Source organism: Erinaceus europaeus, chromosome 11, assembly GCF_950295315.1.
Source record: "Erinaceus europaeus chromosome 11, mEriEur2.1, whole genome shotgun sequence".
Lineage (NCBI taxonomy): Eukaryota > Metazoa > Chordata > Mammalia > Eulipotyphla > Erinaceidae > Erinaceus > Erinaceus europaeus.
The window spans coordinates 36,775,819-36,789,978 of NC_080172.1; the positions used below are offsets into that span (position 1 = coordinate 36,775,819).

The 14,160-nt window shown below is 39.9% G+C and overlaps 1 protein-coding gene across 2 annotated transcripts in view; it reads right to left on the reverse strand.

The window, feature by feature from the left end:
* The window catches only part of EPB41L4A (erythrocyte membrane protein band 4.1 like 4A), a 349,321-nt gene that overhangs the window by 23,144 nt on the left and 312,017 nt on the right, over positions 1 to 14,160 (reverse strand). Inside the window, exon 19 of one of the 2 annotated variants that reach the window (XM_060201269.1) lies at positions 2,728 to 2,847. The exons of the other annotated variant lie outside the window; for it this stretch is intronic. Within the exon in view, the coding sequence (XP_060057252.1) occupies positions 2,728 to 2,847 (120 nt within the window). The remainder of the gene's footprint in view (positions 1 to 2,727; positions 2,848 to 14,160) is intronic. 2 annotated transcript variants of the gene reach the window in all.

Consider the following 14,160-nt stretch of genomic DNA (forward strand, 5'->3'; position numbering starts at 1 on the left):
TTAAATCAGAGCACTGATCTGCTCTAACATATGATGGGATTGAACCTAGGACTCAGGCATGACAGTCTGTTTGTATAGCCATTATGCTGTCTACCACTGCCCTGAAAAATTTACCCTTAAATTTATTCTGCACTTAGATATTTTTAGCAATACTTTGGTCATATGAACTCTACAGTTAATCAGTTTTAGTTTCAAAGCCATCCCAAACATTTGTTCAATGTTTTAATGTCTTGCTTTAGAAGTAAGTTCCAGAAGTACACAGAAAATTTTAATAGGGTTCTTTCATACTATTGTACTATTCTGGGACAATCTTCTAACTGACCTAGGATTTTAATCACGTTGATAAGATCAATATGAGGTTTAAATAAGATTTTAAATTAAAAGTGCCAGTAATCTTTTCTGATTGCAGTTGATCAAATAATATTCAAACTGAAGAAATTTCTCTACCTTAAAAAATCTCCCTGAACTACTTGTAGCTGCCACAATAAATTATTATCTATCTAGTACCAATCAACTCCATCCATCTTCAATAAGTGTAAGATTTACTTTTTCTGATGGAGAGAGAGAAAGAGAGAGAGAAGGAGAGGGAAAGGGAGAGACAGAGGCAGAGGGAGAGGAAGAACATGAATCAGAGCATCACTCTGGCATGTGGGATGCTGGGGGCTGAACTCAGGACGTCATACTTGAGAGTCCAAAGTTTTATCTACTGTGTCACCTCTCAGGCCTCTAACTGTAAAATTACACACTTCTGATTTCTTTACGATTTCAAAACAGGTCGTCAAATCTTTTCTATAACAAATTTCTCATGAAAGAAGATTGTACATGGAATAATGACAGCATGGTGGGAATAGATTTTACCCAATAATTTCAAGCACCCAATAATCTTCTGTGACTTTTGATATAAATATATTCACTGAGGTTTTGATTCTTCCAGATCTAAATCTATCTTCCTTACTTTCTTCCTTTCTTTCTTTCTCTCTTTTTTTCAAATGGAGATGGGAGTAAGTGGTAGCTAAGACAAAAAAGTGTTTTATCAACATCTGCTTTAAATTCTATATTTAAACTAGGTTTCAGAGCAAAAGCATTATAGAGTAATAACTGAGTTTATAAAGTGTAACATTGCTTAGTAATCACCTGCAAATTTTCTGTTATAAAAGAAACAACACTCATTATCATGTACTACTGATAAGAAGAAGGAAAAAAAAAAAACCCACTAATTAAAATGTACCTGTTTGAGACAGACAACCATCCCTCAAAGTTATGCAGGGTTCAGAGTTAACTTCAGCTGACATGCTTCTGTCTGACTCCCTCAGTGCTTGCCAACTACCTATACAATTAATCTCTTATATACATACTGGCATCCTTCCATCTCCTTATCTAAGACACTAATCTCTCCTTCCTTGAATAAGCAACACCAGACATCTAGCCATGAAGGGTTGGGTAGTCAGTCCTGGCTTATCTTGAAAAGGTTGCTCCAGAAAGTGGGATGAGGATACAAGTCAAATCTAGATGATGCCTATATTAGCAAAGTAAAATAGCCCACATAAACTTTAGCAGCTCAAAAGAAAATTAATTGGGGGGTCTGGCATTTTCATCACTATGGGGTAATTGTGCTCACACATGGCATTGCCTAGCAACAGAAAAAGCAAGCAAATCCCAGCATTGGGATATAATGAATCACTAACTGACAAATAATAATTTGATGGGATGCCATTCACATCTGGCTCAGTCTGGTACCAGACTTTAGAGAACGCTGCAGACAGAAAGAAGCAGCAGGTATGCATACAAAGGAGAGTATTACCACTACTTATTTTGGGCTCAGTGCCTGCACAAATCCACTGCTCCCTGGCAGCCCCCACCCCCCCTTTTTTTTTTTTTGGATAGAGAAAGAAATTGAAAAGGAAAGGGAGAAAGAAATGGACAGAGAGATACCTGCAGCACTTCACTGCTCATGAAGCTTTACCTCTGAAGGTGGAACTGGAGCTTTGAACCTGGGTCCTTGTGCATGATTAGCATGTGTGTTCTACCAGGTAGTGTAGCCCCAGTTTTTGTTTACAGCGAGATAAAAGCAGAGTTTTCAGTCTTGTTTGTGTGTGTGTGTGTGACATTAAATTTTAGTTTTGCTCCAACATCTACATCTTCTCTACAGTTAATGGATGTCAGACATGTAAGAAAGTAAATATGACAAATGACTATGGAGATAGTAATAGTAAAACTAGATCACTTTAGAAGAAAGACCATGAGGTGGATCAGTGGTAGAGGACAAGACCTGCACACATGAGGTTTGGAGTTTGAGCCTTGGCACTGCGAACGCCAGAGTGGTACTTTTCTCTCTCTCTCTCTTTCCTTCCTTGCCCTCATCTGTCTCTCATAAATTAAAAAAAAAAAAAAAAGAGTGAAATAAATACTTGAAAGAGATAGTCCAAACTGACCACAAGGAGACATGCTACTCCAAGATCACTGTTTTCCAGTCAAGGTATTAAGAGAATATTGGGAGGTGGTAGCGCACCTGATTAAGTACACACTACAGTGCACAAGGACCTGGGTTCAAGCCTTTGGTCCGTACGCACAGGGGGAAAGCTTCACAAGTGGCGAAGCAGGGCTGCAGGTGTCTCTGTTTCTCTCCCTCTTTATGTTCCCCTCCCTTCCAATTCCTCTCTGTCTGTATCCAATAATAAATTATAAATAAATAAATAAATAAATAAATAAATAAGAGAGTACACGTACGAGCGAGATCTGTGTCTAGATCGTCTATTGTTGGGGTCCGCCTGGTTTTTTTCCTTTTGTCTCCTTAACACAGCTTCCCACTGAGGTGCTGAATCCACCATATCATTCTCCTGTCGTATTCTGAAAAGAAAGACCATCTGAAATTAACATCCATGAGTGTGGTGCTCTTGTAGTTCATCTTAAGCTTGTTTTTAAATATCACTAAAATATAGTAAGTCATATCACGGTTATTCAAAACTGAAAAGTCATTTATGAAGAAGGAAGGTTATTATAATCACTCAAAGCTGAGAATGTAGTAACTTCCTAATGTACCTATAAGTAGATAAGCATACGTATACACACATTATGAATGTAAGAATATTTTTTTGTCATTTATACATCAATATATAGGTAAATATTATTTTCAGATTCTATTTTTGGCTTAAAGCTTTTGAAGAAAAGGATATGTCAAGTGAAAACTCAAAGTGTACTTAAGTTCTTTTTTTTTTCCAGAACACTGCTTTAATTCTGGTTTATGGTGGTAGAGGGGATTGGACTTGGGGCTTTATAGCCATTATGCTAACTCCCCCACCAAGTACTTAAGTTTTCATTAAAGAGAGGTGCTTGTGATAGAACTAATCTTTTTTTTTATTATTTTATTATTATTTTTTTTTAGGAATTGATGTTTTAAAAGAGATATTGGGGGTCTCAACAGCAATACACTTAACAGACTATACATGTATGCTACCATGCACAAGGATCTGGGTTCAATCCTCCCCTAACCCCTACCCGAAGGAGGGAAGCTTCACAGGGGATGTAGCTGTCACACCCCTACCCTCCTGTTCTATCTTCCTTTTCCCTCTCATTTCTTTTTCTTTTTTGTTTTATTTATTTATTCACTTATTTATTGGATAGAGTCAGAAATCAAGAGGGAAGGGAGAGATAAGGAGGAAGAGAGTCACCTGCAGACCTGCTACACCACTAATGAAGCTTTCCCCCTGCAGGGGCTTGAATCTGGGTCCCTGTGCATTGTAACATATGCACTCAAGCAGGTACGCCACCACCCATCCCCCACTCTCAATATATGGTGATTCTAAGGATTGCAACTTTGGATCTTCAGGCATGAGAGTCTTTTTGCATAGCCATTATGCTATCTAACCCCCACCCCCCAACCTTAACAATAGTTTTTCTCGGGGTCAGGTGGTAGCGCAGTGGGTTAAGCACACATGGCGCAAGCTCAAGGACCAGAGTAAGGATCCCAGTTCCAGCCCCGGCTCCCCACCTGCAGGGGAGTTGCTTCACAAGCGGTGAAGCAGGTCTGCAAGTGTTTGTCTTTCTCTCCTCCTCTCTGTTTCTCCTCCTCTTTCAATTTCTCTCTGTCCTATCCAACAACAACAGTAATGACAATAATAATAATGACAACAACAAGGGCAACAAAATGAGAAAAATCGTCTCCAGGAGCAGTGGATTTGTAGTGCAGGCACCGAGCCCCAGAGATAACCCTGAAGGCAAAAAAAAAAAAAAAAGTTTTTCTCAGGCTGAAGAGGGAAGACATTTTGACCAATCAAGGTTATCAGGGAGAGGGAATCTAAAAGAAGCAAAGGGAGTGGGAAAGAAGGTGGCTATATCCTCTCATTAAGAACAAAGTAGCCACAAATTACACCTTTTAAAACAAATTCTTCCCATTTTTAAGTAGTGACAACCAAATCTGAGTGATAAAGTACTTTTTTTTTTTTCCTCCAGGGTTATTGCTGGGCTCGGTGCCTGCACCATGAATCCACCGCTCCTGGAGGCCATTTTTTTCCTCCCTTTTGTTGCCCTTGTTGTATCTTCGTTGTGGTTATTGTTATTGCCCTTGTTGACGCAATACGTTGTTGGATACGACAGAGAGAAATGGAGAGAGGAGGGGAAGACAGAGAAGGGGAGAGAAAGATAGACACCTGCAGACCTGCTTCACCGTCTGTGAAGCGACTCCCCTGCAGGTGGGGAGCCGGGGGCTCGAACCGGGATCCTTAACGCTGGTCCCTGCGCTTTGCGCCACATGCGCTTAACCCACTGCACCACCGCCCGACCCCCGTGATAAAGTACTTTATGGACTTCATAAAATCCATGCATAGTCTATACTCAGCCTGCAGAAGTTTTTGACTTTTACTGTATCAACTCTTTGTTGGAAGGAGGGTGCTCTACTATGGGGGTGAGGAGGAGAAGAAAATAATGAAAACAAGCACTTAATTAATGCATAAACGCTACCTGCAGTGTGCTGTAGTGAGGCTGTGAAGCCATGAGCATTCACTGCAAACATCAAACACCTGTTATTTTAACATACAACTTTAAAAAAAAATATTCAACTTTTAATTTATGTCAATTTGGGTGGCTGCTCAAAGTGTTCATTTCACACGTGGATGCCCTCAGAATGTGGGGGGAGCTCGGATTTGCAAGGTAACTTTTTCAGTACTATCAGTGCAGGAGCAGAACTGCTTCAGTGTGGAATCTTCGCTCTCTCTGTCTGTTAGTTGGCTGTCCTGTTAGTGTACTTAATATAAATAGATTGTGGGGCAGATACCTGTTTTACTTATTTTTTTCCTTCTCTTTTTCTATTTCTTTATTGGGGGGATTAATGGTTTACAATTGATAGTAATATATAATAGTTTGTAAATGCATAACATGTCTACATAACAATAGAACCCCCACTAGGTCCTCCTCTGCCATCATGTTTCAGGACCTGAACCCTCCCCCCACCCCAGAGTCTTTTACTTTGGTGCAATACACCAACTCCAGTCTAAGTTCTGCTTAGTGTTTTCTCTTCTGATCTTGTTTTTCAACTTCTACCTTCGAGTGAGATCATCCCATAGTCTTCCTTTTGTTTTTGTCTTATCTCATTTAACATGATTTCTTCAAGCTACATCTAAGATGGGGTAAAGAAGATGAACTCACCATTTTAATAGCTGAGTACTATTCCATTGTGTATATATATCACAACTTGCTCAGTCACTCATCATTTCTTGGTCACCTGGGTTGCTTCCAGGTTTCGGCTATTACAAATTGTGCTGCTATGAACACAGGTATACACAAATTTTTTTGGATGGGTGTGTTTGGTTCCTTAGGATATATCCCTAGGAGAGGCATTGCAGGGTCATAGGGTAGGTCCATTTCTAGCCTTCTGAGGGTTCTCCAGACTGCTCTCCCCAGGAGTGGAACAATGTACATTCCCACCAGCAGCGCAGGAGGGTTCTTTTGTCCTCACAACCTCTCCAGCATTTGTTGCTGCTACCTTTTCTGATGTATGACATTGTCACAGGAGTCAAGTGGTATCTCATTGTCTTTATTTGCATTTCTCTGACAAAGACTTGGAGCATTTTTTTCATATGTATTGGCCTTTTGGATCTCTTCTATGGGGAATATTCTGTTCATACCCTCTCCCCATTTTTGGATGGGGTCCTTTGTTTCCTTGTTGATGAGTTTGGTGAGCTCTTTATATATTTTGGTTATTAGCATCTTGTCTAATGTATGACATGTAAAGATCTTCTCCCATTCTGTGAGAGGTCTGTTTGTTTGGGTGGTGGTTTCTTTCGCTGTGTAGAAGCTTTTTAATTTCATGTACTCCCATTGGTTTATTTTTTTATTTAGTCTTCTTTGTAATTGGATTCATTTCATTGAAGATGTCTTTAAAATTTATATGGAGGGAGTGGGGTGGTAGCTCAGCAGGTTAAGCGCATGTGGCACAAAGTGCAACAACCGGCTTGAAGTAGCACAGTGGGCTAAGCACACATGGCGCAAAGTGCAAGCACCTGGCGTAATGATCCCGGTTCGAGCCCCGGGCACCCCACCTGCAGGGGAGTCGCTTCACAGGCAGTGAAGCAGGTCTGCAGGTGTCTATCTTTCTCTCCCCCCTCTGTCTTCCCCTTCTCTCTCCATTTCTCTCTGTTCTATCTAACAATGACAACATTAATAACTACAACAACAAGCAACAAGGGCAACAAAAGGGAAAATAGAGAACTCTCAGAAGGCTAGAAATGGACCTACCCTATGACCCTGCAATTCCTCTCCTGGAGATACATCATAAGGAACCCAACACATCCATCCAAAAAGATCTGTGTACACATATATTCTTGGCAGCACAATTTGTAACAGCCAAAACCTGGAAGCAACCCAGGTGTCCAACAACAGATGAGTGGCTGAGCAAGTTATGGTATATATACACAATGGAATATTACTCAGCTGTAAAAAATGGTGACTTCACCGTTTTCAGCTGATCTTGGATGGACCTTGAAAAATTCATGTTAAGTGAAATAAGTCAGAAACAGAAGGATGAATATGGGATGATCTCACTCTCAGGCAGAAGTTGAAAAACAAGATCAGAAAAGAAAACACAAGTAGAACCTGAAATGTAATTGGCATATTGCACCAAAGTAAAAGACTCTGGGGTGGATGGGTGGGGAGAATACAGGTCCATGAAGGATGATAGAGGACCTAGTGGGGGTTGTATTGTTATATGGGAAACTGGGGAATATTATGCATGTGCAAACTATTGTATTTACTGTTGAATGTAAAACATTAATTCCCCAATAAAGAAATTAAAAAAAAAAAGAAGAAAGGGAAAATAAATAAAAATTTTTTTAAAAATTAAAAAAAAAAAAGAAAAAAGAATCCTGGTTCGAACCCCTGGCTCCCTGCAGGGGAGTCGCTTCACAGGCGGTAAAGCAGGTCTGCAGGTGTCTGTCTTTCCCTCCTCTCTCCATTTCTCTCTGTCCTTTCCAACAACGACAACATCAACAACAACAATAATAACTACAACAACAATAAAAACAACAAGGGCAACAAAAAGGAAAATTTTTTTTTTTAAGTTTATATGGAAAAAAGTTCTGCCAATACTTTCCTCTAAGTATTTGATAGTTTCCTGTCTAACATCCAAGTCCTTGATCTAATGTGGAATTTACTTTTCGGTGTGGTGAAATATAGTGGTTCAGTTTCACTCTTATGCATGATTCAACCCAATATTTCCAACACTGTTTGTTGAAAAGACTCTCCTTTCCCCATTTAATAGTCTGGGCAACTTTGTCAAAGATTGGATGTCCATAGGTCTAGGCTTTCAATTCTATTCCACTGGTCAGTGTGTCTATTCATGTTCCAGTACCAAGCAGTTTTGATCATAATGGCCCTATAATACAATCTGAGATCTGGGAGTGTGATGCCTCCATTTCTGTTCTTTCTTCTCACGATTGTTTTGGCAATTCTAGGTCTTTTCTGGTTCCAGATAAACATTTGTAGCTTTTGGTCTATTCTCCTAAAAAAACTGGTTGGGATCTTGATGGGAATTCCATTAAATTTGTGGGCAGTGGGTAGTATATTCATTTTGATGATGTTAATTCTCCCAGCTCATGAACACAAAATCTGGGTTTTCTTATAATCCAAAAGGGAATAAGCATCTATTTCACATACAACTTAAACAAATAGTATAAAGCCAAATTCAAATCACAATTAAACCTTTAGAGCAAGAAATTATTTAAATCTGTATTTAAGGAGAGCTGTTAAGTAAAAATAGTCTATAATATTTCAAATATTAAAACTATGTATTGCCATGGTCCAGGAGGTGGCATAGTGGATAAAGTAATGGACTTTCAGGCGTGAGGTCCTGAGTTCAATACCCGGCAACATATGCATCAGAAAGATGTCTGGTTCTTTTCCTCTGTCTTTCCTCTCCTCTATTCTTCATGAATAAGTAAATAAAATCTTAAAAGAAAAACAAGTATGTATTACCTCACTAAAGTTTTCACTTAAAGAAATCATTGGGTGTTGTATGCTCTCCCCCTGCCAAGAAAATTGGTTCAGTCCTGCTAGTATTCGCGGGCCCGTTTGTCCCCACCCCAAGGAACCCCGCCAGAGTTCCAGAGTTTCAGAGTGAGAGAGTGCTTGGCGCCACCATGTGAGAAGGAGGCAGGAGAGTTTTGTTTGGTGATTAGTTTGGGTTAGTTTATAAATCGTTGTTCCTGAATAAAGAAATACAGCTTCCGGGCCCAGCCGTATATCTCTGGTCGTCTCTGTTACCCGCCTGTGAAGCTAGCCCGGCCAGCTGGAGCCTCCGAATTTTAACAACAATTGGGCTGGTGAAATAGCTCACTTGAATAGTGTGCTGCTTTGCCATGCGTATAACCTAGGTTGGTGTTGGGCCCCTACTACATTAAAGGAAATTTTAGTGCTGTGGTCTGTCTCTCTCTTTGTCTCTGTATCTCTCTCTCTTTGCCTCTGTATCTTAAAAAAAGAAAAATCCATTATTTGAAAATTATGAAAATATAGGGGGAGGGCAAGTGGCACCCCATAGAGTATACACACTACCATGCTCTAGGACCAGGGTTCAAAAGCCCTGGTCCCCACCTTCTGGAGGGACTCTTCATAAGCAGTGAAACAGTGCTTCAGGTTTCTTTCTCTATTTCTATTACTCTTTCTCTATTTCTGTCTTTAAAAGGGGAGAAGGAGAGGAGAGGAGAATATAGCTATGGTATCTTGCACAGATTCAAGAACACAGTTTCTTCTCTCATGGAATGTATAGAGGAAGAAGGGGGGGAAGATAACATAATGGTTATGCAAAAATAATTTCATGCCTGAGGCTCCAAAGTATCAGGCTCAATCCCCCATATCACCATAAGCCAGAACTGAGCAGTGCTTTGGCCCTGCCCCCACTTCTTCTCTGTTTGTATCTCTCTCATTAAAATTAAATAAATAAAATACATTTTTAAAAACATATAGAGGTAAATGATATTGAATTTATACTATAGATCTTTTTTTCTCCTATCTTTTTTTTCTCCTATTATAAATGGGATTCAGTGCCTACACGACAACATCACCACTCTTAGCAGTCATTACTTTTCATTCTTTTTTCTGACAGTGAAATAAAGAGGGAGAGAGATCAGGAAGAGAGGGAGAGATAACAAGAGACACCTGTAGCACTCACCCACTATATTTGAAACTTCTCCTGCAGACAGCGACTGGGGATTTGAACCTAGATCTTCATGTACAGTGATGTGTATGCTTACTATAGATCTTAATACTAGATATATCTAAAGAGAAATATAAGAACGTATACTACTTGATGTCATGATTATGAATATTGTTCCCCAGTCAACTAAGAATAACAGAGAAGATCACCTGAGAATGCAACAAGACTTGGAATACTTTGGGAGCCCACCAAGTCATGGGTGAGTGCAAACACGTGTGCTTGTGGACAGAGAGGGGCATAAGGAGAGATTCCTGGGGCTAAAGGCCCATATTTACTTGGAAACGACTGGTAATAGTCTGGCAGTTCGCCAGTTGAGGCGCCAACTCCAGGTCTGAGTTTTATCAACAGACTGCTGACAGGAGGAGAGGATCCCCTAAGGCTCACCAAATGGAACTGTGAGTCTCCACTGATACTGTCCCTTGGAGGCTGGAGCAGCAGCTGGGAGGCCCTATGCTGACTTGGGGAGCAGAGGGGGGAGCAGGTGGCAGAGACCTCACTCAGCAATTCAGGAGAAGACACACATTCCTGGTGGTCTGCAAGTGGGACTGTAGAGTGTGGGAGCCTTTCCACATTTTCTCCCCATGAATTTGGAGACATGTCCTCAGAACCCACGGAGTACAAATAGGATTTTTTTTTTTTTTCAGAATACCACAGGGCCACAGAGTGCTGCTTGGCTTGGTTTTGGTTGTTGTCAGAGTGGCCAAATTGGGCCTGGGACTTTGGACTCTTGGAACATGGGAGTCTCTTTGCATAACCATTGTGCTATCTCTCCCCCCACCCTGTTTTATCTCTTGGTTAGGAGTGAGTAATGAAGCTAAAAAAAAAAATCTACTTATAGTTAAAAAGCCCTCTCAGACTCCCATAGCCTACAGGGAAGATGAAGAACATGATTATGAATATTTTTTGAAACAAACACTCCCATGAAATGACACGTGTTTGACTGTACACATACTTGTTCAGATACACACACACACACTGCCACAGAGCCCTATAAACCTATGTACCATGTTATAGCTGATAACTCCCAGACCTGTAGAAGGCAGCAGTTCAGCACTGAAGGATTCAGGGTTAGGAAGAAAGAAATAGTCCAAGAGAATCTCTAAGACTGCCCCAGAGACATCTCTCCTCTCTTAGGAAACCTCACCTGAATTGTCCAGGATAGGCATAAAATAACAGATTCCTAACTCCTAGCCTGGCAGTCCTTTAGACTACAACTTCCTTTCTCTACTGCATAGTTCCCACGCAGGACTCAGTTTTACAGTGTTATCCTTCCTTCCTTCCTTTTTTAAATTAGGAATTAGCATCCTTTAAATAACTTTGAAAGGTCAAGCCTGCTACCAAGGCTGAGGCCTGCTACTTAGACGAATATATACTATTCCCAAGAGGGAATAATTTTTCGAAATTAAATCCATGTGACATGAGTATACATATATTTTCTGTACCTTCTAGTAATAAGGGATAAATCAGAAAGAATTTCAGAATATGACATATACCTATAACTTTTTTTTTCTCTAATCGAAAAGTCTATAAAGCAAGGGCAGTGAAACCCAGTCAGTTAATATCCTTGAGACCCATGTACTTCAAAGACAGATGCCCTCTACTGGTGACACTTCATAAATATTCTAACAGAGCATTAAAAATGTAAGGCTCATTGGAGAGTAACAACAGAGTTACATTTTCCTGAATAATGGGTGGTGTGGTTGCCTTAGTCTATAAAGAAGTTTGAAATTACAGCCTTACAAAAGACCTCTGGTTAATGGTCCCTCATTACAAGAATGAAAGTGTCATTTGTCCCATTGTTAAACTGTTCCAGAAAACACAGGTGCCACATAGAAGGAAAAAAAAAATCCTAGCCCTAGAAGCAAAAGTACAGTAACAAGCAGTCCTTAAGAAGCAGGAGTTAACTAACGTTTATGTGCAAATAAATTTAAAACAATCTTTAAACAAAGAAGATACCCTATCTTGTTTAACGCCAGGTGTAGGGTTTTACAAATGTTGTTTTTGTTTCTTTCCTGACATACTTTTAAGTTTGATACAGGGATTTACATTACAAAGAAAAAAAAACACTTGTGGACACTATCAACACAGTACACTAAAAAAAAGTACTGTATTCTTACATGGCAGTCCGTTGTTGATTTACATTGGAGATGTTCAACATTTTCAAATGTTGCCTTCTAAGGGCCAGAATGATAGCTAACCAAATTTGAGCCTGGCTCTTGCTACACTGGAGGAAGTGTCAGCGCTATAGTGTCTTTTTTTTTTTTTTTTTTTTTCCTCCAGGGTTATTGCTGGGCTTGGTGCCTGCACCATGAATCCACCGCTCCTGGAGGCCATTTTTTCCCCTTTTTGTTGCCCTAGTTGTTGCAGCCTTGTTGCGGTTATTATTGCCATTGTTGACGTTGCTTTGTTGTTGGATAGGACAGAGAGAAATGGAGAGAGGAGGGGAAGACAGAGAGAGAGGGGGGAGAAAGACAGACACCTGCAGACCTGCTTCACCACCCGTGAAGCGACTCCCCTGCAGGTGGGGAGCCAGGGGCTCGAACCGGGATCCTTATGCCCGTCCCTGCGCTTTGCGCCACGTGCGCTTAACCCACTGTGCCACCGCCCGACTCCCTATAGTGTCTTTTCCTTGCTCTCTCTGTCTCTTATCTCATTCCTTCCATATGAAAAAAAAGTTGGTTCAGCAAAAAGACCTGTTTAAGGACCTGGGTTTGCAGATGTCTATCTTTCTCTCTCTACCCTACCTCCCCTTCCCCTCTCAATTTCTCACTGTCCTATCAAATAAAAAGGGGGTGGGGAAATGGCTATGTTTATTATATTTTGTCTATTTCCTCATCTATTTTTATGAGGAACAAGCAGCTGGAATAAGAAGACTTATAACAAGACTTTTATTTTTAAATTAATGTTCAAACTAATGTTAAGGTTGCTTTAGAAAAGAGAATATTCCAATATGGTTCAAGATAGTAAAATTCTAATATACTCCTTCTATAGCTCGCCAAATTTCAACCTCCTACATTTCCAGACTATGCATGCAATTTAGATTTTAACTGCATTTAACACTTAATTAAAGTTTGAAAAAGAGTTTGAAGATAAAATGCCGTATAATTGTTTGATAACAATAATGAAGATAATGACTATTTCTTGTCTCTTCTTTCCTGTCTTCCCAATTATAGTTCTGCCTCTTCAGCAAAACCTCACATTACCAAATGAATCCTGCAAATCCCTGGGGGTTTTACTTTGCCCTCTACCTTTACTTGGACACTTATTTCTAATAAGGCCTTCCTTTACACCAGTTCTGAATTCACTTCTCATTCACTGAGATAATAAAGATGATGGCTAATGCTGAATCTGAGAAATCTTCAAGAGCAAAAGTATAATGAACCTTCAAGATGATACCACCAATGCTAGTTGCTCTGGAATTCTGCCTACTCCCAACTCTGTCATTATCTGATTCAGAGACCCCAGGCAAAATCACTTATCTTTGTAGGTCAGGTCTCAGATTCTTCTTCTGCCAAATGACTGCATAGATCTTCTTTAGCTTTAAAACACTACAATTCTCATTTTGTGTTTTATTTCCAAGTCATTTAGATCCATCGAAGCAAACCTCTACTCTCTAGCAATAGCTATAACTTCATAGACAATAGCTTCATATGGACCTTCCATTGCTAATATTAAAGTTGATGGTCCCAACAGATTGTAAACTTGTATTTTCATCAGCTGCACTCATTTTTTGATCACCTGCTATAAACCAATCTTCATTTTATTTTCCAGTAGTTTGTCTTCCCTAGGGAAATTTATGCTGGTTTCCGGCATCTGTCGACATACTCCCTGAAGACCAGCAAGCAAAAAATTCATTTGTTTTTCTGCCTTCCCCCATCATCAATAAATTTTTCTTATTTGCTCTTAAAGGTGTTTCTGTCTTTTCCACTTATTCAGATGCTATCCCTCCTAAAATGAGCTATGTTTGGTATAATTTCCCTTTCAAACTCTCATTCTGTTTTCCCAATTTTTAACCTGCTGTGCCCTGGCTCAGAACCTGACAGCATTCCTCAGCTGCTGCAGTTTTGCATTTCCACAATCAACTCTGATTATGCTTTGGAAGCCCCCAAATCATCCCCATCAAATGTCAAAATCTTGATAAGTCCAATTAAAGTGGAAACAGAAATCCTCGAGTCAGTGGTCTGCTGAACACTGTCTGTTCCCATGATTTTATGTTTGCAGCCTCCGCTTGAATCAGGAGTAAAGTGTGAGGGGATGTTTGCAAGGACAGTACTTATTTTTAGGCTATATGAAGTAAATTATCATGGGCTTAAACTGATATCATTCAAAATACATAGTTTTATTGGGGTACTGGAGACATAATGTTCTATGTACTGTAAATCACTACAGAACCTTGTTAAAATTATGGTCTAGATCTATCCTACTCTGATGCATCAACCCTATGAGCTGCAGTGCTACAG